This window comes from Phocoena phocoena, chromosome 9 (genome assembly GCF_963924675.1).
Source record: "Phocoena phocoena chromosome 9, mPhoPho1.1, whole genome shotgun sequence".
Taxonomy (NCBI): Eukaryota; Metazoa; Chordata; class Mammalia; order Artiodactyla; family Phocoenidae; genus Phocoena; species Phocoena phocoena.
The window spans coordinates 82,511,995-82,538,938 of NC_089227.1; the positions used below are offsets into that span (position 1 = coordinate 82,511,995).

At 46.2% G+C, this 26,944-nt stretch overlaps 1 protein-coding gene across 1 annotated transcript in view; it reads right to left on the reverse strand.

The window, feature by feature from the left end:
• Positions 1–12,180: 12,180 nt before the first annotated feature.
• Positions 12,181–26,944, reverse strand: part of RBM28 (RNA binding motif protein 28) — a 29,627-nt gene continuing 14,863 nt past the window's right edge. Inside the window, exons 8-16 of the mRNA XM_065884130.1 lie at positions 25,587–25,660; positions 24,656–24,791; positions 23,609–23,673; positions 21,617–21,775; positions 19,575–19,724; positions 19,189–19,263; positions 15,511–15,770; positions 14,843–14,942; positions 12,181–12,315 (exon numbers count right to left, since the gene is read on the reverse strand). Coding sequence (XP_065740202.1) covers positions 12,181–12,315; positions 14,843–14,942; positions 15,511–15,770; positions 19,189–19,263; positions 19,575–19,724; positions 21,617–21,775; positions 23,609–23,673; positions 24,656–24,791; positions 25,587–25,660 — 1,154 coding nt within the window. The remainder of the gene's footprint in view (positions 12,316–14,842; positions 14,943–15,510; positions 15,771–19,188; positions 19,264–19,574; positions 19,725–21,616; positions 21,776–23,608; positions 23,674–24,655; positions 24,792–25,586; positions 25,661–26,944) is intronic.

The window sequence follows — 26,944 nt, forward strand, 5'->3', positions numbered from 1 at the left end:
ACAGATCACTAGTGGACCAGACTCAGGCCATTACTGCAGAACCTACACTAGGCACATTTCTCCCTTCTGTGTGTTCAAGTGTTCTCCTTACCTTGTGTTTGTAACTATTTTTTAAAATGCACTGGGGCTTTCCTGGTGGCGCAGTGGTTGAGAGTCCACCTGCCGATGCAGGGGACACGGGTTCGTGCCCCGGTCCGGGAAGATCTCACATGCCGCAGAGCAGCTGGGCCCATGAGCCATGGCCGCTGAGCCTGCGCGTCCGGAGCCTGTGCTCTGCAACAGGGGAGGGCACGGCAGTGAGAGGCCCGCATACCGCAAGGAAAAAAAAAAAAAGCAGAGTTTGGGTTAAAAAACAACCACCAAAATGGATCTTAACACAGATCTAAAGCCCAGGGGAGGAGCATCGGGCCTGTCTGACACAGTGACTCCTGGGTGACCCGTGTGCCTAAAATCCCTTCTCAGTACTAAACAGTGGGTCGACTTTATTTTGACAATAAAAAAAAGCTGAGTAATATTGCATAGGAGTACCAGAAACTGACTCACTGGAAACAGAAACTATTTACATTAGATAGAAACCCAGTTGCAGGCCGCGTCTGCACATTTACAGCGTGGTGAAGCACACTGTGACCGACCATGGCGACAGCTCCTGGCACTCACACCCCAGGGGCACGTTTGCCACATGAGAGTAAAGAGAGGGTAGAAGGACGGAGTGAGAGGGGAGGAGAGAAGAGTACCACCCACTTCCGGTTCCGGAGCTGATTGGACATCCGGTCCAGCCCCTCATAGAGCCCGTCCCCGCTGGCGGCACAGGGGGTCTGAATGCACCAGTTCCTGTGGCACAGAGAGTGCGGACCCAGCTTGCCCGTCATCTAGGCTACATTCATGGCATTGGGGAGGCCCTGCTTGTTAGCAAACATGAGGAGAATGGCGTCCCTGAGCTCGTCTCCTGCCAGCATCCCATGAGCGCCTCTGGGGCCTCATTCACACGCTCTCTGTCATTGCTGTCAACCACGAAGGTGAGAGCTTGTGTGTTCTGGAAGCAGTGGCGCCACAGAGGCCGGATCTTGTCCTGGCCACCCACACAGTGAAGCTGATGTTATTGTATTCCACAGTCTCCACGTTGAAGCCTGTAGTGGGAATGGTGGTCACGATTACACCCAGCTTCAGTTTGTACAGAATGGTGGTCTTTCCTGCAGCGTCTAGGACCACCAGGAGAATGCTCGTTTCTTTTTTGCTAAAAAGGCCCTTGAAGAGGTTTGCAAAGATATGCCCCACGCCATAGGCCCGTGGGAGCAACGCTGGCCAGAGAAACCCTGGTCGGCCGCAGGGCAGCTGCTGCTCCGAGGCAGGTGCTGGTTTCGCTCTGCGAGAAGCTTTAAAATGTTTCACTGCCATCCAAAAACCACGTGAGGATGAAAATGCCCTTCCTTTTCTTATGTAATGTGAAAAAGAGAAACCTTTCTTTACCCTAAAAACACTTGGTGTACCTGGCAAAAAGCGGGTTCAAATAAAAGTTCCATAAAAGGCCCCAGAGATAGAGCCCTGGGCCAGGTCGGAGCCCTGCCCTGGTCCTAGCTCAGCGGCCAAGGGATCCTAGGAGTATCATCCCGTTTCCGTCAGCTGTGAGACTAGGGTGGGAACAATTGCCCCTCAATGATCTAAGCCAGGATTGTTATGAAGATCACCTGAGATGATAGGAAAGCCCTGCCCAGCCAGTCTTCAAGAGAAAGGAGCAATGTCCAAACCCAGAGGCCCCCAAGGGGGCACCATGATCACAACGCTGCAAAACTGGATTGAAAACCTGTCACAGCCAGACCACCTTCCCTCAGGTAAGCTTCATCCACTTCTCAAATGACCAGGCTGTCGCCACCCTGCCTGGGAAAGATCAGGAAGGGAAATGAGAAGGGGAGAGATGTTTTTCTTCATTCTGTCTCTCCCATCCTGAGAAAAGCTTCAAGCCAGGAGGGGATGGAGGAGCCCACCATCCCTCCCCCTACTCACCCCTATGGGTCTTGGCTCCCGTTTCCCATGGGGTGGACGGCCCCAGGAATCCCAGGCTGAAGTTGATTGGCAGCCCCTCAGCCCTGCCTTTGCCCACACTCCGCTATTTTGATCCAGAGGCCATGGCTGTGGCTCTGCCTCTCTCGACAGCCATGGGTTCTTCTAGGCCACAACATGGCGGAGCTGGTGACAGGAAGGGCAAAGGAAGCCCACACTCCTTCAGGGAACTTTTTTTTTTGCTTTTTTTGCGGTACGCGGGCCTCTCACTGTCATGGCCTCTCCCATTGCGGAGCACAGGCTCCGGACGCGCAGGCCCAGCGGCCCTGGCCCACGGGCACAGCCGCTCCGCGGCATGTGGGATCCTCCGGGACCGGGGCACGAACCCGCGTCCCCTGCATTGGCAGGCGGACTCTCAACCACTGCGCCACCAGGGAAGCCCAGGGAACCGTCTTTTGTGCAAAGGGGGAAACAGGCCCTGAAGGGGGCAGGCCAGGTGGCAGAGGAGATCGGATGAGGACAGAGCACTGGCCCAGGTGTCAAAAGACCTGGGCTTGTATCCCAGCCTCATCCCGTGCCATCTTCCTTGTCTGGGCCTCAATTTGCCATGTCTCTGAAAGGGATCGTGGTCTCTGACCAGCGTAACACATAAGTGTAATGTCGGATCTTAACAAACGGCACCGCGAAACAGAGGAAAGCTTCAAGTGAGCTTTATTAGGGAGCGCTCCCGGGCGAGGTTCACTGGTCCGAGAGAAAGGGGCCAGAGAAGTCGCACCCGGGCGAGGGTTGGGCAAGATTTTATAGGGGAAGAAGGGAAAGGGCTGTGGTGAATCTGGGAGGGTGCAGGGTATTCCTTATTTGGTGGTCTTTTCGGGTATTCTGGGGGACCGTTGCTCCCGCTCCTCGAAAGGCGGGAAAGCTGGGCTGGGTTCAAAGTCCCCAGGTCAGTTCCTGGAACTGGGTGGTCCGGAATGTCTCCAGGTCAGTTCCTGGAACTGGGTGGTCCGGAGAATTTCGGTCTGATGCAATCTGTGAATCTGATTGTGTTCCCCCTGCCTCGGGCAGTTGGCCTTACATCCCGACATCTTTGGTGTAATGGGGCGGCGTTCTGATGTCTGGCTACTTGCTGAATGGGGGCGTCGAAAGGGGAGTCAGGCGACCAGAGGTCCGAGGCTTAGGGGAGGCCAGTGTGGGGTCCTGTAGGAAGCAAGGTGTAAGGGCCGAGGAGCATTTTGGTTGTGGCCACCCGAGAGACTTCCTCCATGCGCCTGCGAAGGAACCTAAGGAAACAGGGAGCAAGCATGAACAAGATACAGATGAGAATTAAGGGGCCTGAGATTGGTGTTAGCCAGGTATAGAGGGTGGATCGCCGCCAATCGGGAATTGGGGAGGCGGACTGTTGGTGTTTGCGTTGGAGTTCTTCTCTTAAGCGATGGAGGGCTTTTACGTTGTCTTCGACGAGTCCTGTTTCATTGATGTAATAGCAGCATTCCTCCTGTAGGAAGAGGCAGGTACCCCCCTTTGTCGGCCGTCAGGAGATCGAGGGCTCGTCGATTTTGGAGGGCAACTCGGGCTACTGAGGTGATCTGGCGCTGGAGGGAGGTGATGGAGGCGGCAAAAGCCTCGATGGCTAGCTGGAGTTTCTGTTCTAGGTCACGGGATGTTGAGACACTGTGTGTTAGGGCTCCTCCCCCGATGCCCGCAGCAACGAGAGAGGAGGCTAGGGAAATGCCTGCGACCATAGGGAGAAAGACGGCCCTTTGGCCCTTAGATAGGCCGAGGGCCCACGTGAGTGCTATCAGTTAAGCCCTTTGAGATGTTGTCCTTTCTGGGAGGCTGTTAGCCTCGGTAATAGTTGAGATAGTTACCACCGCATAGCATAGGCTGCCCTTCGGCGTCTGTGAGGACCGAGTATTGAGCTGCCATCTACGAAAAGGGTGCGGTGCGGGTTTGAAAGAGGGATGTCAAAGAGTCCCTGTCTCGGTGGGCTCAGGGCCTCTACGACTTGGGGGCAGGAGTGGGAAGGGGAGGTCCCGGTATTGGAGATAGGCAAGAGGGAGGCCGGGTTTAGGCGGGGGGAGAGGTCGAGGGAGACAGCAGGGTTTTCAATGAACAGCAGGTGGAACTCCTGGATGCGGGAGGGGCCCAGGAGGAAGAGAGACTTGTGGCCTAGAAGGTCGACCAGCCGGTGGGAGGAAAACACGGTTAGTGGGTGGGCCAGAGTCAGTTTGTTTGTTTGGTCCGAAGGCATGGTTGCCATCCCCGAATGGTTGGCTCTAGCTGTTTGGAGAGGTAAGCCACGGGGCGGTAGGAAGGCCCTCCAGGCTGGGCAAGGAGTCCAGTGGCTATTCCGGCCCGTTCATCCACAAAAAGGTGAAAAGGTCGGTTTGAGCTGGGCAGAGAAAGGGGAGAAGATATCAGAGCGTTAAGGAGGGTGAGAAAGGCCTGTCGAACGGCGGAAGGAGAGGAGCTCTGGAGGGGAGAGTGGTAAGAGATTCGGGAAGGTCGGTTAGTGGAGAGGAATCCAAGGGGATTGAGGTTTTGGATAGAGGAGATGTTTGTTTGGCGAGGAGGATTTGAGAGGTAGAACAATTGACGCAAAGGGAGGGGCGGGAGCGCAAATACCAGAAGGCCTGAACATTGGGGACCTCGGACCATTTGCCCATCCTGCGGCAGTAATTATCTAGATCACGGAGGATGTTAAAATCGAAAGTCCCTTCAGGATTGATTGTCTAGAGGATATTGTGGCCAGGCCACAGCGGAATAGAAAATAAGCCGTCGGCGACGGAGATCTTGGGAAAAACCGAGGGCTGTAAAATTGGCTAGGAGGCACCCCAGGGGCGTCTTAGGATCTGGTTTCGATTGTGAGGTTCCCATGACCCCCAGTCTGTCCCTGAGTGAATGGAGAGGGAGAGAGGCGTCCCTGGTGTCTCAGTCTCCAATTCACGACAGGTGGGAGGGCGGTCAGGCAATTGGGACGTCTCCACAGTTGCCCGTGGCCCGGAGAGAGGACGGAGGAATCCCTGACGCGGCCGCGATTAAGGACAGGGAGTCCGGTGGGCAGGGACTCTGAGGGTCGGAGGGAACAAGGGAGGGGGACTTACCCCGTTTTCTGCCGGATCAGGTGGATGAGTAGAGCTTCCCTGGTTGTCTCCTGGGTGAGGGGAGGAGCGGCCCGCGCCGTAACCCGCGGGGCTTGGAACCCCTCCCGGGTTTCGGCACCAAATGTAAGGTCGGATCTTAACAAACGGCACCGCGAAACAGAGGAAAGCTTCAAGTGAGCTTTATTAGGGAGCGCTCCCGGGCGAGGTTCACTGGTCCGAGAGAAAGGGGCCAGAGAAGTCGCACCCGGGCGAGGGTTGGGCAAGATTTTATAGGGGAAGGAGGGAAAGGGCTGTGGTGAATCTGGGAGGGCGCAGGGTATTCCTTATTTGGTGGTCTTTTCGGGTATCCTGGGGGACCGTTGTTCCCGCCCCTCGAAAGGTGGGAAAGCTGGGCTGGGTTCAAAGTCCCCAGGTCAGTTCCTGGAACTGGGTGGTCCGGAATGTCTCCAGGGCAGTTCCTGGAACTGGGTGGTCCAGAATGTCTCCAGGGCAGTTTCTGGAACTGGGTGGTCCGGAGAATTTCGGTCTGATGCAACCTGTGAATCTGATTGTGTTCCCCTGCCTAGGGCCAGTTGGCCTTACAAATGCTCGTTTCTTTTTTGCTAAAAAGGCCCTTGAAGAGGTTTGCAAAGATATGCCCCACGCCATAGGCCCGTGGGAGCAACGCTGGCCAGAGAAACCCTGGTCGGCCGCAGGGCAGCTGCTGCTCCGAGGCAGGTGCTGGTTTCGCTCTGCGAGAAGCTTTAAAATGTTTCACTGCCATCCAAAAACCACGTGAGGATGAAAATGCCCTTCCTTTTCTTATGTAATGTGAAAAAGAGAAACCTTTCTTTACCCTAAAAACACTTGGTGTACCTGGCAAAAAGCGGGTTCAAATAAAAGTTCCATAAAAGGCCCCAGAGATAGAGCCCTGGGCCAGGTCGGAGCCCTGCCCTGGTCCTAGCTCAGCGGCCAAGGGATCCTAGGAGTATCATCCCGTTTCCGTCAGCTGTGAGACTAGGGTGGGAACAATTGCCCCTCAATGATCTAAGCCAGGATTGTTATGAAGATCACCTGAGATGATAGGAAAGCCCTGCCCAGCCAGTCTTCAAGAGAAAGGAGCAATGTCCAAACCCAGAGGCCCCCAAGGGGGCACCATGATCACAACGCTGCAAAACTGGATTGAAAACCTGTCACAGCCAGACCACCTTCCCTCAGGTAAGCTTCATCCACTTCTCAAATGACCAGGCTGTCGCCACCCTGCCTGGGAAAGATCAGGAAGGGAAATGAGAAGGGGAGAGATGTTTTTCTTCATTCTGTCTCTCCCATCCTGAGAAAAGCTTCAAGCCAGGAGGGGATGGAGGAGCCCACCATCCCTCCCCCTACTCACCCCTATGGGTCTTGGCTCCCGTTTCCCATGGGGTGGACGGCCCCAGGAATCCCAGGCTGAAGTTGATTGGCAGCCCCTCAGCCCTGCCTTTGCCCACACTCCGCTATTTTGATCCAGAGGCCATGGCTGTGGCTCTGCCTCTCTCGACAGCCATGGGTTCTTCTAGGCCACAACATCGCGGAGCTGGTGACAGGAAGGGCAAAGGAAGCCCACACTCCTTCAGGGAACTGTCTTTTGTGCAAAGGGGGAAACAGAGGCCCTAGTGGGGGCAAGCCAGGTGGCAGTGGAGATCAGATGAGGACAGAGCACTGGCCCAGGTGTCAAAAGACCTGGGCTTGTATCCCAGCCTCATCCCGTGCCATCTCCCTTGTCTGGGCCTCAATTTGCCATGTCTCTGAAAGGGATCGTGGTCTCTGACCTGCGTAACACATAAGTGTAATGTCGGATCTTAACAAACGGCACCGCGAAACAGAAGAAAGCTTCAAGTGAGCTTTATTAGGGAGCGCTCCCGGGAGAGGTTCACTGGTCCGAGAGAAAGGGGCCAGAGAAGTCGCACCCGGGCGAGGGTTGGGCAAGATTTTATAGGGGAAGAAGGGAAAGGGCTGTGGTGAATCTGGGAGGGCGCAGGGTATTCCTTATTTGGTGGTCTTTTCGGGTATCCTGGGGGATCGTTGCTCCCGCCCCTCGAAAGGCGGGAAGGCCGGGCTGGGTTCAAAGTCCCCAGGTCAGCTCCTGGAACTGGGTGGTCCGGAATGTCTCCAGGGCAGTTTCTGGAACTGGGTGGTCCGGAGAGTATCGATCTGATGCAACCTGTGAATCTGATTGTGTTCCCCTGCCTCGGGCCCGTTGGCCTTACAGGCTGGGAAGAATTCACTGCAGCGGGTGACTGTCTCCTACACCCCTCATCCTCATCATCCTTAACAGACAATCACTAAGGACACCATCGGCCACACCCTGGGGTTGGGATTGCCATCACGGGGCTCCATCTACTTGCGGAAGTAAGATCTAAAGAAATGACAAGTAAGCCACAGTCGCATATGCTGTCAAGTGAGTAGACGTCAACCAGAAAGGGTCAGGGACCAAGGGAGGGACCACAATGCCCTGGGTTGGATGAGGTTCCCAAGGAGAAATGCTGGATAGCACATGAGTGGAGAAGGACAAATTGGTGTGGACAAGGCACAGCAAAAAGAACACAGGTGGTGTGCTCAAGGGATTGTGACCAGCAGTTTATTATTCTTTTTCTATCACTTTGTATTTTGGGACCCTTTCACATACATCACCTCAGGAAATGACTCTGTTGTCCTTCACAAACGCAGCTCCCTGGACCAGATGGCCTTCTGTTCCAGTGAGTTCAGTGGAATTAAACGAACTCCTACTATGTGTAAATCATTGTTCAGTATTGCAGGGTACATAGAAAAGTGTAAAATATAGTCCCTGCCCTTAAGGACAGAAAGGATTTTCCTTCCATCAAATGGCCAGGGAAGGAGATTCCGGGGTGACTCTGCAGCAGTGAAGTATTCGTCTGACAAAAGGCAGCAGGCTCTGGACAGCATGGACGAGCCTAAGGAAAACTGGATTTGCCATCTATCAAGATGCTCCATTTGGGGGTTGTCCAAAAGGTATTCTGGTGACTCTGCAGTTTCCTTCTCAGAATTGGTTACCAGGCTCAATCAGTATGTGCCCTTCACATTCTTCCCACTATATTACTTCATAAGCACAGAAGCCTGTCTGCAGCCAAACACCAGCTCAGAATCAAAAGCTGAAGTAACTGCAGATGTACCTATAACTCAGCCATGTCTAGACCACTGAATAACAGCCCAATCAATGAGCAGTCTCAGACTCTGCAATTAATCCCAGAAAGGACGAGACATCGGGACAAGAAAGAAAGAACCAAAGTAAGACAATGCATGCGTGCAACTTCTGAATCAGCCAACCTTGGGCAAAGGAAGGTCTGGAAATTTTCACTCTGCCTGAGAGAAACAAAGCAACCTCATCCTGGCCCTTTAAGTGCCAATTAGGACTGAGTGAGAGAAAGCACAGTTGAACAACATCTGAGACAAAACGAAATACAAACTTACCCTGGGCATCCTCAGTCTGATGATGTGGCTACTACCATGATGGAGCAGTCCACGGAGAAGTTTCAGGAACTTTCCAAGTTGAGTGGGCGGAGTTGCCGCTTATATGACAGAATTGGCAGATGCCTGTCAGTTACTTCTCAAAAAGTGAGTGGGAGGAATATTAAGCAAAGAACTAGCTACGTGGATCAGCCAGAGGGCCTATGACTGATGATTCTGGGTGGCCAGCACTCACAGAGGCATGTTTGACCTCCTGCTTCCTCAGACAACTGAAGATTAAATACATGGTGAGAAGGGGATCTCTGGAACCTTGAGGTTCTGCACTCTGAATTTTTAGCTGGAAAACCTCTTTTCAAGGCAAAAACATAGCAAAGGACATTTGGAAGTATTTCGAAGAACGAATTCACGTGCACTAACTTTGTAACAGAGGAAGCTGCAGATCTCACTTCAAGACAGCTGAAGCAGAATCCTCGCTGCAGGCGAAGTCTAGAGCAAGGGACTGTACACCCTGGATCAAAGCAGAGTCTTCAAAACTACCAAGTCTCCCATCTACCCCCCTCCACACCCCCCCACCAAAAAAGCAAAGAAACAGCCACCACACAATCTTAAGACTCTTTATTTAAAATAAGTATCTCTGGGCTTCCCTGGTGGCGCAGTGGTTGAGAGTCCGCCTGCCGATGCAGGGGACACGGGTTCGTGCCCCGGTCCGGGAAGATCCCACATGCCGCGGAGCAGCTGGGCCCGTGAACCACGGCCTGTGAGCCTGCGCGTCCGGAGCCTGTGCTCCGCAATGGGAGAGGCCACAACAGTGAGAGGCCCGCGTACCGCAAAAAAAAAAAAAAAAAAGTATCTCTGAGTCAGGCTGCTGTATAACCAAGCAGGAAAATCTACTGAAACTTGACAGTTTTGATCAATGGCCTTCAGTCTTGGATGTTAATGAAATGTTTGTTATTGTTGTTGCTTTTTAACCAAGCGGTCTGTAACTCCACTTTCAGGTCTAATTCAGAAAACTCCATTTCATGAAACATCAGGCTCTGAAGTGAAGAAATGAGCATGATTCTCCTAGCATGAATACTCCCGAGGCAAGCGTTAAGAAGCTGCCCAGATAACCCATGGTGAGGTGGCCCAGAGGAGGACACCATACAAGCAATCTGGTTGTTGAGTAAGTGGATGATTCATCTTATTGCTTTTTTAAAGAACGTTGCAGTGTGTGTACTTTTAAACTGTATTGTAAATCACACATTAATTTGTTCCACATAGGAACGCCTACACTGAGAATCATTACACTTTTTCAGGTCAACATTCTTTAAACATTATTTTAGCTTGTTTTATGTTATTAACTAGTTAATTATTATTATTGCAAATGACCTTATATTCTCTTTCTTAAAGGTATGAAGTGAGTGGATACTGGCCAAATAATTTATACACATAGGTATTTGGCTATGTTTGTATCAATTAATATAAAAACCATAAAATATACCCATTTTAAAATCGTATCTTGTAAACCTTTAGAAATGTTACATAAAAAATAATTTACTCCTGTGCCTACCTTCTTTATAGGTAAGAAGACAGACCAAATTTACATTTTCTTTGTCCTTTTTCTTTAAAAGTATATATTTATTTATTACATTGCCTGCAGAATTAGATTTTCTCTTGTGTCTTTTCACTGACAAAACTGATAGGGGTTCTGGCACACTATCCAGCTCAGAAATATTCTTGAGTAATAAAGTGAAGACAATATTGAATACGAATTCACCAAAACTGCCTCTGTGATTTAGTTCAATGCAAATCCTTTATGTATGCAGATTATATAATCCAATTTGCTATTTTTCTTTTGCATCTTTAAGCTTTCTAAATAGTTTCAAAAGTAAACTATCAGACATAATTTTTTGCAAAATTATATTCACAAATAACCATATGCTGAAAGTTATGTATTAAGGAGTGACTTTTTAAATGAAAATGATACTAGTATGTGGATTTTTAAATATGCGTAAAAAACGGAGTTTTAATGGGCAAAAATTAGCAGCTTAAATAGTAATGGGATGAACAATAATTTTGAGGTTTAAGTTTTGTTTTCCTTGGGATTCTTATTATATAGTTGTATCTTAAATATAGATTTAAGAAATTTAGAAAACATAACATCATTATATGATAAAGTATATGGAGAAATGCAAAATTGTCATTGTAAATGTTCAACAATATATATTTTTAATTTAGTGATTCAAACATCATTTAATAAAATAAAATAAAGGCAAAAAAAAAGAAAAGAACTGTGCAGTAACTTCGAGCAGCTGAATGATGTTTTAAACATACTGGGCTGCTATACCTGTCAGAAGAAAAATCTGGATCTAAGAAAATCTGGCAAAGCTATCTGAAATGAACCCAATTTTTATCTATCCTAAATGTTCATATTATTTTTAAATGTTAATTTATAGATATTTGTACACTACGGGAAAAAGTGGTGAGCAGACAGCTGGCCAAGGGAAAACAGATCAGAGGCCAGGCATGCTGTGGATCTTCTATTTACACCTTTAATAAAGTGTCTGACTCCCTCACAGAGTACAGGCCATCCTAGGGTTGATGGGTTGCCAAGCTGCTGCCAGAACATTTCGAACTCCCGAAGTTGCACTGTTTCAAGGTAACTCTGGAGATACAGCCTCTGTACTTTAGTTCTCTCCAAAAGGTTTCAGTATTTTCATGGTCTCTCTTTTACCCATCTTTAAACCAATTAAGGGCATTTCTGAGCATTCACTGGTTTCCCAAGATACTGCAATGAAATAGCCATATCCCTAGGTCAGCAATGGTTCTGAAGAAAGCATCACTTATTATGGCACCAGACTGGACTGGGGAATTAAGAGCTTTGTGCTGTATTTCCAACTCTTTCTCTGGCCATGCTCACTGCTCTCTCCACCACCGACCACCTCTCTTGAGTCCTCAGGAGGTGCTGGAAGAGAGGAAATGCAGGTTGGCACCACCCAGGCTAGTGTCTGTGAGCCACTGCCAACTGATTTCTAGTTAACTACCAACAGTTACCCACTCATTTGGCAAACAATTATCAGGTGTTGCTCCTGGCCAGGCCCCACGCCCTCAATTACTTTGCAAGTTTCTCCCACCCTCAAAGACTAGGTTGGAAATCATGTTTCTCTGCTCTTTCTTAATCGATTCCTGCAGTATGTAGGACTACATACCTGAATTAGAGTTAGGAATATCAAAAACATTTATAAATAACAAAGGATTCCCATATATTAGAAAGGAGAGTCTGTTATTCAAAAAGCCACAAAATATCTCATTTAGAGAAGACACTTAACAAAATATACATCTTAAAAATTCAGCAGTCAAGAATGCTTTTTATAATTGTTTCCATTTGAGCAACAGAGAATTAAAATGGATAATTATAAACACAACTTCCCACAAAATATGCAGGAAGCATCACCATGTTTTTCTGAGATTCCTCTCTGTGGTCAAATAACCACACACGAGGGAGGGACCAAAGTTCAGATGTGCCCCAGTCGCAGTGCCCCAAAGTGGCAGTGCACTCAAGGAGTTTCCTTCCCTCAGTAAATGACATGGGGGAGGCGGGGAGGCTTTACCAAGAAGCACACAATCCAGCTTCTTACCCAGTCTGCTACCATCATCAACTGTCAAACCATTTGCTCCTCTTTGCAAGAGGAGCTCCTTTAGAAGGTCCCAATAACTTCTGCTTATATTGTTCGACCAGCTGGTTGAAGCGAATTTCTGTCTTATTTCCCTTAGCTTTCTTCCTAGGTACCTACAAATGAAAGGTAAGGAAACATAAGATAATCGGTTTCAGGCATTAAGTATTACCTTACCCTTAGGCCAGCCAAGGGAGAAAGTAGGTTCAGAGATCTTGTCCACCACAAGAGGGACTTCCAGACAGTGACCCCGCAAGAATCATCCATTGGTAAGAAATCAGACCAGGAGTGCCTGAGAGAAGGGCCCCACTAAAGTACCGTGTTTCAAAGGCCTCTCCCCCTTCAATTCCCAAATGTTCACACGAATCTCCTCCGAGATGAGTCAGCCCCAAGTCTGGATGGTCTTGCTTGTTGCCCTTTCCCTCACCAAGAATTACAGGGTTTCAAAGAGAGCTCTATAAGATAGTGTGACGGGTCAGAGGCTTCCCAGAGACACAGATTTCTTGAGTAGGATGAGAAGCTAATGCTCTTGTACCCTTTAAAGAAAGGAACTAGGCAAGGAAAAAAAGAAAATTTGACTTCAAATGATCAAGAATGCAGGACCACCACTTTCTATTAAGAACTAGGGCTCCGGGCTTCCCTGGTGGCGCAGCGGTTGAGAGTCCGCCTGCCGATGCAGGGGACACGGGTTCGTGCCCCAGTCCAGGAAGATCCCACATGCCGCGGAGCGGCTGGGCCCGTGAGCCATGGCCGTTGGGCCTGCGCGCCCGGAGCCTGTGCTCCGCAACGGGAGAGGCCACAACAGTGAGAGGCCCGCGTAGCGCAAAAAAAAAGGAACTAGGGCTCCTTGGAAGCTAATGCCAGGGTTGACAAAGAAATAGATAAGTTGGGACATCCAGTTGTACTAGGAAGTAAGGACACTATCAAAGACAGGATCATGTCAGAAGGACTCAGGCAGGAGTCAACCTGAAGGGGCTTCTGCTGGCCTCAGATGGGACAAGAATAATGACTGCATCTGACTGAAACACATCAAGTACATAAAACCTCAGGAATTCACAATACTAAAAAAAATCGTACTGGTCATCTGAGGAGGTTGGTAGGGCAACAACTCATTACTCTGGAATGTGATAAAAGGAAAAGAACAAAATCAAGCATTTACCCTGCCTTTCCTACACAAATGATATTTCATGGGAACCAAACAGTTGACGAGGGGAGATTCTTTTTTTCTAGAATTCTTCTTTAAAAACACAAAAGCGTTGATAAAATTAGAAAATTACCATTCTGCAACTCGTATTGAAATACAGATCTAGATAGCAATCATCAGTGGGTGATAAGACCCTTAGGTGGGAGGCTGATGGGGGACTTTACAAATAGAGGGATAAGGTAGACAATTCCTGAACGTACTGATGAATCACAGCATCACTAAAAATGGGGCAACCAGACACTACGCACCTTACGGTGCAATGCAACAGAAAGCACACAGCACCACCTATGAAATACTCTCGCCAAGAAAACTGAACTTGAATCTAATCTAGCCTCTAGATCTAACAATCAGTTTGTAGGCAACATGAGGTGTTAGAGGAACAAGTTAAATGACAGCACAAGGAAGAAAGCAACTAAATTCAAAATGTAATACATTCTAAGGCTAAGGACCTGGGTTATCCAACAAATTAACTGCATGGAAAAAAGCAGGGGTGGATATAAGGAAGACTGGATATTATAGGGGGAAAAAAAGATTTAAGAGATTTAAAAATGAAGTATAAGGAATTCCCTGGCGGTCCAGTGGTTAGGACTCTGCGCTTTCACTGCCGTGGCCCAGGTTCAATACCTGGTCAGGGAACTAAGATCCCACAAGCTGCAGGGCATGGCCAAAAAAAAATTCCGAGTATAACATGTGGACTTTGTTTGGAACCTGATTCATACTAACCAACTTAAAAAATGTATTTTTGAGGCAACTGGGAACGTTTTAATATGGATTACATATTAGCTATTAAGAGCTTCTTATTAACATCATTAGATGTGATGATGGCATAATATGTGCTGGGGTATATGTGTGTTTAAGGCCTGATCAGCTCGAGATGAATTCTGAGATATTTTTCTGAGCAATATACCTCATTTCCACATGAGGCACATTTACAAGTGAAGTAGAATTCACTTTAATATATTCATAGGGTGGGGTGGGGTGGGGGGTAGGTAAAACAAGATAATTGTTGAAGCAGAGTAACCAATACATGGGGTTCGTTTTATTATTCTCCCCACTTTTAGGACCATGTACCTCCACATCCTCTAAAAAGCTGCAATCCTGTACATAAGTGCAATCTAGAAGCCCTTTCCTTTTTTTTTTTTTTTTTTTGCGGTACGCGGGCCTCTCACTGCAGTGGCCTCTCCCGCTGCAGAGCACAGGCTCCAGACGTGCAGGCTCAGTGGCCATGGCTCACGGGCCCAGCCGCTCTGCGGCATGTGGGATCTTCCTGGACCAGGGCACGAACCCGTGTCCCCTGCATCGGCAGGCAGACTCTCAACCACTGCGCCATCAGGGAAGCCCCGAAGCCCTTTCCCTTTGCACAACTAATCACGGCACAAGCAGCTGCCGACCCCAGCAGAGCTGTGCCATGCCAAAGCCTCATAGCCTACAGAACTTACCTGCTTGGAAGATAATTTCTGCTTCTCTTGCTTCCAGTGGTTTATCTGGGGGTTTGGCTTCTTGGGAGGGAGAGGCTTCATTTTGCCTTTGTCCCGTAACCTGAAACAATATGGTCAAGTGTCACCCTGAGTTCCTCCTCTAATTGGGACCCCTGAGATTTTTCTCAGCCCAAAAGATAAAATGCCTTTTCTTACGCTGGCTCTTTCTAAGCCCATGAGAAATCATGCTAAAAAGGGATACTGCAACAGAATGTCCTATGGCTCAACATCTGTATACTTCTCTTTTTGTTTTAGCTTAAAACCTCAAGGAAATCTCAAAAACCTTCATATACCTAACAAAAATTTGGTCCAGATCAACTTCTGTTGACAGCACTAATCTGTTGTCCCAGACAGAAACCTCAGGTAGATGGGCCCCAGCTGACAGAGACCACCACCAGGACAGGAGGAAGCTCTTCAGAAGAGAAAAATCAGGAAAGCCCGCACTGGAAGGCTCCTCCGAGGCCCCCTCTGCCAGTCCTGTTCCAGCCTCCATCTGGTCCAAGAGTGACTCTGCTGGTGTAGAGATACTTCATGCGGGACTGGAGCACACCAAGCATCCCTTTCATCCAAACAAAGAGGAAAAAGGGCGAAGCAAGACAAACCCTCTGAGCCGCCATCCTGCATCTCACCTAATTTTGGGGCCTCGGTGTGAGGGGAGCACCAGGACCTTTCTTCGCTTCTTCCCATCAGACAGCTCCACGTGCTCCACTTCGGCCTTGGTCTGGAACCCTGTCCACGAGACAGATCCTGCCTTCTCCTTCTGCTCCATGGGTGCCTTGCTTTGTTGATGCATGTGGTTCTGAGCTGTTTTCTGTTGCTGTTTTTTCCCAAGCTCTGGTTGTTCTTGCTGGGGCTGCTCACCAGTTGCCGACATGGATTTCGCTTTTTGCTGTATAAGACAAGGGAATGCCATTTAGTTACTGGGTGAGGTTTATTTGCTGGAAATATTCAGAAGAGGAATGAGCTGGTGAGAGAAGGGGAATTCTTCCCCCAAATAGTTAGAGACTATAGGAAAGTGAATGCAAGTAGTTCACAGGCCCTGAAATAGTAACAGATGGTTACTGGGTGGGGGACACAAAACAACCATTTCCCTTTCCACATGCAGAAATAGGGGAAAAGTACAGGTATGTCCCAAACGCAAAAGCCAGTAGAATATAGGCCAGTAGCATGGGACAATTACCAAAGGTGTAACAAATGTATAATGGGAATGAGAAGAAAGAAGAGAAATATTTGAAGTAATAAGAGCTAAGGATTTCCAAACTTAAGGACAGACACTAAACCACAGATCCAGGCCCAAAACCAAACAGGATATTAAAAAAAAAAGAGGGCTTCCCTGGTGGCGCAGTGGTTGAGAGTCCGCCTGCCGATGCAGGGGACACGGGTTCGTGCCCCGGTCTGGGAGGATCCCGCATGCCGCGGAGCGGCTGGGCCCGTGAGCCATGGCCGCTGAGCCTGCGCGTCCGGAGCCTGTCCTCCACAACGGGAGAGGCCACAGCAGTGAGAGGCCCGCGTAACGCATAAAAAAAAAAAATAAATAAATAAAATCTAGCACTCTTAAAAAAAAAAAAAAAAAAAAAAAAAAAAAAAAAAAAGAAAAAAGTACACCTAGGCATATCATATCAAACAGCAGAAAATCAAAGAGAAAACCTTGAAAGAAGCCAGAGGTAGGGAAAATACATTACCTACAGAGGAACAAAGTTAAGATTACATTGGATTTCCCTTCAGAAACCATATAAGCAAGAAGAGAATAGAAGGAAATATTTAAAGTTTGGGGGAAAAAAATCACCAACTTAGAATGCTTTACCCGTGTAATTATCCTTCAAAAGTGAAGGAAAAACAAAAACTTTCTCAGACAAACAAAAATTAAAGAAATCTGGGAATTCCCTGGCAGTCCATGGTTAGGACTCAGTGCTCTCACTACCGGGGGCCCGGGTTCGAGCCCTCACTGGGGAACTAGGATCCCACAATACGCACAGTGAGGCCAAGAAAAAAAACTTTAAAGAAATTTATCACTGGTAGACATGCCTTGCAAGAAATACTACATGAATGTATTAAGGGAGAAGAAATGACACGTCAGAAACTTGAATCCATATAGAGAAAGGAAAAACATTAGAGAAAAGATAACTGAAATGAAGATAAGGAAAAGATGACATGAGAAGGAAGACAAAGTATGTTACAGATTTATTTTGCACTGAAGTGGGGGAAGAAAAAGAAGATTCATGTGAAATTAATGTAGTAATAATAATGTTATTTTGTCCTTTTCACTTCAGAAATCTAGACAGGCACACTGACACAACAAAGATCTATTATATGCCTCTTATGTGCCAGTCTCTAAGTGGTAAGGGTACAAATGGACAGAATGAAGTGTCTACCTTTTAGCACTCACAGTCCAGTGGAGAAAAGAGACATTCACAAAGTAAAAAACTAAAAAAAAGTTTAAGGAACTTCATGAAGTACAAGTAATAAAGTCTTATCTCTTTTGAGAGAGGTGGGGAAATGCTACTTGTGGAATATGAGTATGGAAACTGAGTAGAAGTATCCTTGAGTCAGGGGAGAGGAACACTTTTACACAGAGAGATCAGTATGTACATTAAGTGTAGGCAACAAATAAGGCCACCTGAATTTTTTTTTAAGCCAGTAGCTACAGAATCACCTCCGACTTAGGCAGTAAATAATTCTATAACTACAATAATAAAGCTGCCTTGAATAATAACCAGAACTCAGGTTTTTCCAACCCAGGGCCATTGTATTAACCACTGATACTGCTCCTCTAATAAAAGTCATGCTCAGGGCTTCCCTGGCGGAGCAGTGGTTAAGAATCCACCTGCCAATGCAGGGGACATGGGTTTGAGCCCTGATCTGGGAAGATCCCACATGTCGCGGACGAACTAAGCCCGTGCGCCACAATTACTGAGCCTGCACTCTAGAGCCCGCGAGCCACAACCACTGAGACCACATGCCACAACTACTGAAGCCCGCGCACCTAGAGCCTGTGCTCCGCAACATAAGAAGCCACCGCAATGAGAAGACCGCGCACTGCAACAAAGAGTAGCCCCTGCCCGGCGCAACTAGAGAAAGCCCGTGTGCAGCAACGAAGACCCAACGCAGCAAAAATAAATAAATAAATAAAAGTCATGCTCGTGATATACACCATAAAGACACCAAAGCACTGCAAATGTTTGGTATATACGCAAGTTAAGGTATAATATCAATGAGATCTGTAAGAGTTATGGTGTCAAGAATAACCTGGCCTTCTATGTCCTGCGGCAGGATGGGTAAGAGAGTGAGCAATGACTGTGTGCTGACTGTGTAGAATGCGAGACAACTTACACGCACTACCTCATTTAATCCTCATCAACCATGTAACACAGATGATGTTAATCCTATTTTTACAAACTAGAAACTGAAGCTGAGAGAGGTAATAACTTGCCAAGGAACTCAGAAAGGGGCAGAGCCTGCGTTTGAACATGAATATTCTTGTTCCCAAAGTCCCTGTTCTTTCCTCTCCACTACACTAGATTAAAAACAGTACTAAAACTATCAGGCATCACACTTCTGCAGCCATCTAAGAAGAAAACAGAATTATGGAAGAGAGCGCTGAAACCTACAGGTAATGTAAAACTTAACCTTGGCTATTAACTTTGACACGTACCATCACCAAACACTGCAGTACAAGCACTGCTGATTGGTAATAACATCAGTCCGATTCTCCTCTCTCCTTCCTCCCCGTTCTGTGGAGCTATCACAAGCCAGGCCAGGAGAGGAGAGATGGCCTGCAGAGTTCTAGGAAACTAAGAGTAAAGGGTAATAAAGAACCTAATGAGGAAGAGACCTACTTTAAGGGAGCAGCAGAACCACAAACTGCACAAAACAGTTTAAATATGGCCCTAAAAAAAATATTGTTTTAACTGTATACTTAAAAATAGTAAAGTTTATGTGTATACTACTACAATTTAAAAAACAAAGACAGGGGCTTCCCTGGTGGCGCAGTGGTTGAGAATCTGCCTGCCAATGAAGGGGACACGGGTTCGAGCCCTGGTCTGGGAAGATCCCACATGCTGCAGAGCAACTAGGCCTGTGAGCCACAACTACTGAACCTGCGCGTCTGGAGCCTGTGCTCCGCAAGAAGAGAGGCCGCAACAGTGAGAGGCCCGTGCACCGCGATGAAGAGTGGCCCCCACTCGCCGCAACTAGAGAAAGACCCAGCACAAAAATGAAGACCCAACACAGCCAAAAATAAATTAATAAAAATTAAAAACAAACAAACAAAAAAAAAAACAGACAGAAAAAACATTTCAGTTCTGTACCAGGCTGCGCTGGATCCTCAGTTCCTTTATTTTAAGTTTCCTTCGATCTTCCAAAGAGAACTCCACTATTGGTCTCTGTGGCAGAAGGGGACAGAAAGTCATTCATTAGATTTCTTAATCTCTGCGTGCAATGAGCTGAGATATCGTCCCACCACTACCCTCTTTCTTGCAAGTCAGAGGATGCTACTCACTTCACTCTACTTAAATGCAAGGGGCCAGTTCTGCAAGCAGTCTATCCAGTTTAGTGCTCCTTCTAATCATCTTATCACCTGAATCACTGATCACTCCTCCAACGCCTTGCCACTCTTACCCACCATGCAAACGTCAGAGGGTTTTCCGCAAATGGCCCTCAGAGGAACGTGTTCCCCCCACAGGATGAGGCTCACCTTCTGAGGCCCAAAGACTTCTGGATTGTTGTTGATGTGGCGCAGGGCCGCCAGGGCATGCTCGTGCTCCTGGAACTCTGCAAAGGCGTAGCCCAAGGACTGACCGTGAATTTTCCCATGAGCTCCTTTAAGGCCTCGCATTACCCGACACTACAAGTAGAACAAGAAAAAGAATCAGTAATTAGAGGATAAAGATCCTTAACAGCTTCAACAAGAAATCACGTTATTGGAACAGTTTTCATATATATCACCATCACAAGAGTTTTACTGGAATAGCACTTACGAATGTCTGTTTTATTAGAATACACCTACGGAGAGCACAAAATGAGTTAAACAGATAATTTCTTGCTTTCTAAGAGCTTACAGACATCAACACAGACCTACAAGTAAGCATGTAAATAAAATAAACTTCCCAAGGAAAAATTATAATAGCTAACTGTTGACACGACAATACACACAAGCTGAGAGGTATGTGGTACTTGAGGTTATATAAGTTAGCACTGAGGCTAAAAAGCCATCTGTGGATCTCCTCACTGAAGAAACCACTCAGAAAGGAAATTACTGAAGAAGGGAAGGATAAGGGCCTGATGGCTTTAGATAAGAAAGACAATTCAGGTATGGGGAAGATCCTGCCCAACATATAGCCTCAGAAATACAGGAAGGAGCTTCAGCTGTCTTTGCTCAGAGCTCAGATCCTCTCTGGCATGATTTTCCCCTAAATCCTTAAGCTGTAATAGGCATCCCGGGGCACCGAGGAACAGTAGGATATTTGGGGAAAACTGATAGTTTATGTGCTTTTACTGCTGGAAGCTGTAGTTATCACATAACAGAGAAGTCTAGGCATTGGGTACACATGGATGCTGCATTTGCTGTGCGTCCGGTATCTACTCTGTGTCTAGAACTGTGTCATGTACTGTAGGATAATCAAGAAAAGCATAAAATGAGGCTCCTATCCTCAAGAGGCTTACTATCTTACTGAGACACGATATTTACACATACGAAAGAACTAAAAATTCAATATAATGCAAATATTGTAAAACACACATACATTTCTCTAAATGATGGCAGGTGTTAAATGTGCAGACTCTTACTAAGCATTGTGGACGTTAATGAGAAATTACACAACTCACCCTTATGCCAGTAACAGTTGAACAGTTACCAAGTTTTACCAAGAGTGGTGTCAGCTACGTGCTGACATGTTCACATTCTCTCCTGGAATTCCCTGAATACCAATACCTTACATTTTGAAGAGGATTTCCAGGAGTAGGAAAATAGTTTACGGTGATGAATCAGAGCAAAGCAGATTCATAATATTGGCTAGGTTACTTATTCAATAAACACTGATCAAGAGATGACTATGTGCCAGGTATTGTGCCAAGAACTGGGAACAATGAGATAACACCTGCTCTCTAAGGGCTCAGCCTGGTGGGGAGGAATGACTGGCAGACCATCACAGGACATGTAGTACTCAGTACTATGACACAGGTACACAGGGGTGTTGTGGGAGCAGAGGAGAGGTCTCTGTACACACACAGAGCCTAACCAAGTCTTGGTGTGAATCCAGAGTCTGTCTAACACAACTGCTGAAGACCCGGGTGGCTCTCTATGCTCACCACAGGGCACTGAGGACTCTTACTACAGGGTAAGAGCCTACATGGCTCTTACTAAATGGTAGCGAAATGCCCTTCTAAAGAGCAAAGCACACAGATTATTTTCTCAGCAAGAAAATTAACCTTACAGCACCTGGTATAATGCTGAGAACACAGCAGGTATTCAATAAATGCTTGCTAAATTAATTCATGAGGGCAGAGACTTCCTCACATTCTGCTGCAATTTGGTCAGATGTGAAAGGTAGTTCTTAGAAGAGGTTAAAAAAAAATTTTTCAACCCCATAAAACCACAAAAATCGCCAAACTCAGCCTTGTCTGCTGACTGTGTCCAAAAGAAAATCTGTCAATCTGCCAGCACCACAGCCTGAATGAAATACTCGATCTGACCCAGGATGAGTACCTGAGTTCTGAGTGGGCAGGGCCAACTCTCACCTCCTTGATGCGCACCCCCTTCTCCCCTCTAGTGGCATTCAGCAGCAGCTTTCTGAGCTGTTTGTCATCCACGGCCTTTGGGAGATTGTGCAGGCACAGCCTGGTCCGGGAGACAAAGATATTCTGGTCCTTGAGTTTCTGATGCTTCAGCAGCTCAAACTGAAAGAACAATAAATTGTTAACAATACAATCCACCCTTTAAAAATACAGGCTCATAATTCTCCAACAGGAAAGAATCATGATGCCTATCCAATAACCACACATCTAGAAAAAAGGAGGGAAACCACCCACGCTGCAGCCTTACGATACTCAGCACAGGGAAAGAAAGGGTCAAGGAAGCAAGATGATGGTGGAGAGGTGATAAGATTATGGGCTCTGGAGTCAGACTGAATTAGAAATCCATCTCTAACTGGAGAAGCTACATAAAATTATTTAAGCCTCAATAATTTCACCTACAGAGTAGAACTGTAGATCAAAATATAAGACCAATCTTTCAGTACTGATGTGAGGCTGCAATGAGGTAATACACATAAAATCCCAAGCTCAAACCCGGCCCAGAGCAAATAAAAAAGAATACTGTAGTTAACATCTATGCCAAGCCCTTATCTACCCATCAACTCAAACTAATTACTTAGTCCTTCCTAAAGGAAATGGAATTTATTTAAGAATTCTTGATAGAATATTGTCTCGTCTCAACTCTGCCACCTTGAGGCAAAGAAACGTCTCAACTCTGCCACCTTGAGGCAAAGAAACGTCTCAATTCTGCCACCTTGAGGCAAAGAAACGTCAATGGCCATAGAAACAAACCGTCTAGAGCCTCAACTATGCTACACAAAGCACTGGTCCCAGGGCAACCTGTCTCTAAAGTGAAAGGATGACATTCTTCTCCTGATTTGTTTGTTAAAATTAGCTCAGTAGAAGAAAGTTTGAAATTAAATTTTTTCTTTTATCAAGTCTCATCCCTGCTGCTTCTTGTTTGGGAAAGGTACTAACAAATCACAAAATAAACAAATACCCTGGAAATGAATATTAAAAGGGCTATTTGAAGAGGTTATCATGCTTAAATTGAACAGTCTAATTTTTCTCCTAGGAAAAACTGTGCCTGCTGTGAATTACACTGTGTATAATCTAGTGAGCTTTTTGCTAGAAAAATTCACTCTAAGGGAGAATTAAATGTGTCACTATCACATTGTGATCAGAAAAGGGCATACAATGCCCCCCAAATAACCATGATTTCCAGATGTTCACTACCAAAAAAAGTTGAGGACACTAGTCCAGAAACTGTACAGAGAAAAGACATGCTGCCTCTTGCTGTCACTATATTCTCATCTCTGTCCGTCCTCTTCTGCACTTTCAGGTTCCATAGTTAATTCTGTTAATGATCATGCATCTTTACCATTCTAGGCTGGCTTAGCTTTTTGAAAGTAAGCTATATGGGCAAAAGTAAAAATTACCGGAACAAATATTGCCGAGCAGCAAAGGAACTCAATAGCATCAGTTATCAGTGGAAATCCCATAACATAGTTTTCCTACTGGAGACACCACCCTCCCCCATCAAAACAGACATCTTAACTCTCCCTTCCAAGACCCACATCTACACCTCCTTCCCTACTAACTCTAGCCACCCTGACCTTCCTTTCTTATGTTATTCTGCATTTATACTGACACCTAATTATATACAGCCCGAGCCTCTAGGGATCTACTCCATGACCCAGAAGCAAACTATGTGGCAAACGTTTACTGCTGAGCATTAGGAAAACAAAGAATAAGACCCAGTTCCTATAATGGCATATAATGCTGACATGATATTATGTATAATGCTGGGTTAGTTGCTGTTTCACCTGTGTGCTTGTTTTCTAACAACAGTGTAAGCAGCACCTGTGACCGATACTTGCTTGGCTCTTTGATGAGCATCTCTAGCATTCAATTATTATTATTTATGGATTTTATTAAGTCATGCAGAACATGAAGACTGGTGCCTAATCTACTCACTCGTTCTCTTTTGGCCATATCAGCAGCACTCACACCCTCTGCAGCCTTCGTCCCAGCACGAATCACTGCAGAAAGAGGGAAAAAGGCCAAGACATCAGCAAGGGAATTTTCACTGAGCAATAAGAGGAATGTGATTTGAATGATGCAAGCTCTCTGTACAGGGCCCAGAGGACTATGCTGGCCAGGACATAGTGGCATCTGGGTAGGTCCAGAAATAGGCTACAGGGCTAAGTTCTTGTCTATGAGCTGCTCTCAAGGACTAAAACTCTGAACATTTTGTGATTTTGTTCCTCTCCTTCCTTTCCCTCAAAGAGTTTCATGTACATGCCCAAAGTCAGATGGAAAGGCCTAGAGGAAATTCTGGAAATAAGTACATTTTAGGCATCTAGAATGCAAAAATGCTCTACCTATAACCTGTCCTTGGAATTTCAATGCGCATGTATTTGGGAGCCATTACTAAGCAGTGAGATAAGCCAACCTAGAAAACAGCTACATCATAACACAGGGCCTAGTCTCAAAGGCTAATGGTCTCCCATTTGCTAGTCCAGGCTGTGCAGCTGTGCAGCAGGTGGCAATATTGTGTGACCTAGAGGAAAGGATTCTCTTTTGTCTTAATTAAAACTAATTCCTGATTATCTTTCTCACATTAAGGGAAAGGTACTCAGTGCATATTTAAAATCCATGAGTAATCCAAAAGAGTAATTTTCGTCATAATTTTCAACTTCTTCAGAAAACCTATCAGGAATGATGACAAAAGGCAAAGGTAATTTGAGTTTTTCCTCCCTCTTTGCCCTGCTAATCCTCTGACAAAAAGGTCTAAAGGCAAGCAGGCAGAAAGGAGAACGGGACTCGTTAATCCATGAACTGGGTGAAGCCTTCCTAACAGAAAGCCACATCTACTAAAGTGGATTAACAATATATCACTGTTAAAGAGGACACAGGGTTTTTAATTTGAAACATGCCCCAAACATACTATTGCCAGGTCACTGTCACAGCAAGGGGCCAGCTACTCAGAAGCCTGGTTCCCATCTCCCTGCCACCACTCACAGCCTTCTCGGGCCAGATAGAGGTTCCGGGTCCCAGTCGGCTTCTTCACCTTCTTTGTCCGGAGCTTTGCAGCCTCATCACGGGTCACTGCCAAGTCAACCTTAAGCTGCCGGCCATCCAGTTTAAGCCCACCACTCTGTAACAGATTGCAACCTCTTAAAATTCATGACGAGTAGAAACTAAGCACCTGACAAGGAACACCAAGGAAAGGGAAAACAGCAAACCCCAATTATACTGTGGAACCCAACCCCCAGGATGTTTTAGCCCAGCTGGTTGCAAGTAGATCACTGAGCCTAACAGTATTTAGCACAGCTGTGCAAAGGCCACCACATGTTCGTTTGTTTTAAGGGAGCTGATTAGTCCCAAAGTAGGCCCAAACTGAGGAAAACGATCTGTAAACTGGCAAAATTTTAGTATTCTAAAGAAAGCTAATGAAATGGTAGTATTAACTCTACTCAGGAGAATTTAAGAGACAATGGCAATACAGAGTAATTTATCTCAAAACAATTTATACTTGGTTATAGAAATCACAGAAAAATTCTCAATCACCCACACTTTCTCTCTCAAACATTTACTCCACTTCACAGATGGCCTTAATCCCTTCTTGTCCCAGTGTTTCATGTCATCAGCCTAGGATAAAGACTGACATACAGAGAGTGAACCGTAAATAGATTACTATACCTGTTTCCTCACCTGTAAAATAAGAATGATTGTACTTACCTTATACACACCTACAGGGCTGATGTGAGGATTAAGTAAAGTGATGCACGTAAAGCTCAGTGCCTAACACACACTACGTGCTCAACAAGTGTTCGCTTTATTATTATTATACCATGGACAATAATAATAATGCGGCTTTGTGCTAACATCAGATGTTGCCCCTGGGAGCCACTACTGCCAAGTTACAGAGTAAAGGAAATGTCTTCCTTACCTCGGTCTCTGGAGAAGCAGCTTCAAGGCATTTCTGAGCCGCTTCTTGAGTCATGAACTGGGCAAATGCACAACCTGCACAGAGAGAAAAAACTAAGTAGATCCCAAACACCCATGGCCCACCAGGAATCCAAAGACAACACTACAAATGGTGGCAGCCTGACACAAAGTGGAGGGGTAGTAGCATCCTTTTGTTTAGTACTATGAGACTTAACTAAGAAGCACTGTGTCAGGCACTGGAGGTTCAAAGACAGGTAAGATAGCACACTTGCTCACAATGAACTTTTATTATTACTTCCTTCATCTTTTCTAAGGCTTCTTAGAAACTTTAGTCTCACCATTCTACTCCTTAATAAGAAATATCCACAAGAAATCTAGAGAAATTCCAGCCTAACATTTAATTCAGTATCACTCTCTGTGTGCCTATCAGAGGACTAAAAAAATGAGGCAGCAACCACTTAAGCCTGAAATTAAATTACAGATCTCACTGTCATCACAGTCACTGGGAGGCATTATATAAGGACAGATCTAGCTCTTGGAGTAAAAGTCCCTGGCCTCTATCCCATGAACATAGTGGTGAATCAGAAAGCCGTGAGCTCAACTCTTTTTTGTTTTGTTTTGTTTTCATGAATTCAACTCGACTCATGCTTTAGAATTTCCACACCTTTCACTGGTTAGAGGCAGGGCCAATCAACCCATCCTAATTTTCTGCTCTTGATAAAAAGCAGCTTATGTAAGAAAAAAAAGTTCACCTTACAGTAAACTCAAAAAAACCAATTAAGTTCCATAATATTTTGTTAGTATTCCTTTAAACTTTAATTATTCCCTCATATATGAAAATAATGCCATATTTCCTGGAGCTACTGGAGCACTGATCTTCTGCCCCTCTAAGAATGAATGACAGCAGACCAACTGAAAGGACACCTGTGGCAGGCCAACCCAAGGGTCGCCATCTAGTGAGGTCTTCCCTGCTTCCTCCAGGCAGAGCCAAGTGCCCCCCACCAACCCCCGCCGGTCCTCCACTCTCATCTCTATTACAGCACTGGTCAGGTGGCATCTTCCCCAAAAGACTTGAATGTCTCTGGAAGAGGGGCCATGTTTCTTGGCTATTTCTACATTTGTAGCACCTACCATAATGTTCAGCATTAGTAGATACTCAATAGGAAGAAACAAGTAATAAAGAAAGAAATATGGGGGGGAAAATGTTTCTAACAGGCAGATTAGCCTGTTTGTCCAATATGAAGAAAATGGGATGAGTTCTTCTCTCTGAATGGGTAAGAATTTTACCATTGGAATTTCCAGGGTAACTACTGGGTTAAATCCTACCACCTTCCTAAAAGTCTTCAGACAATACTTAGC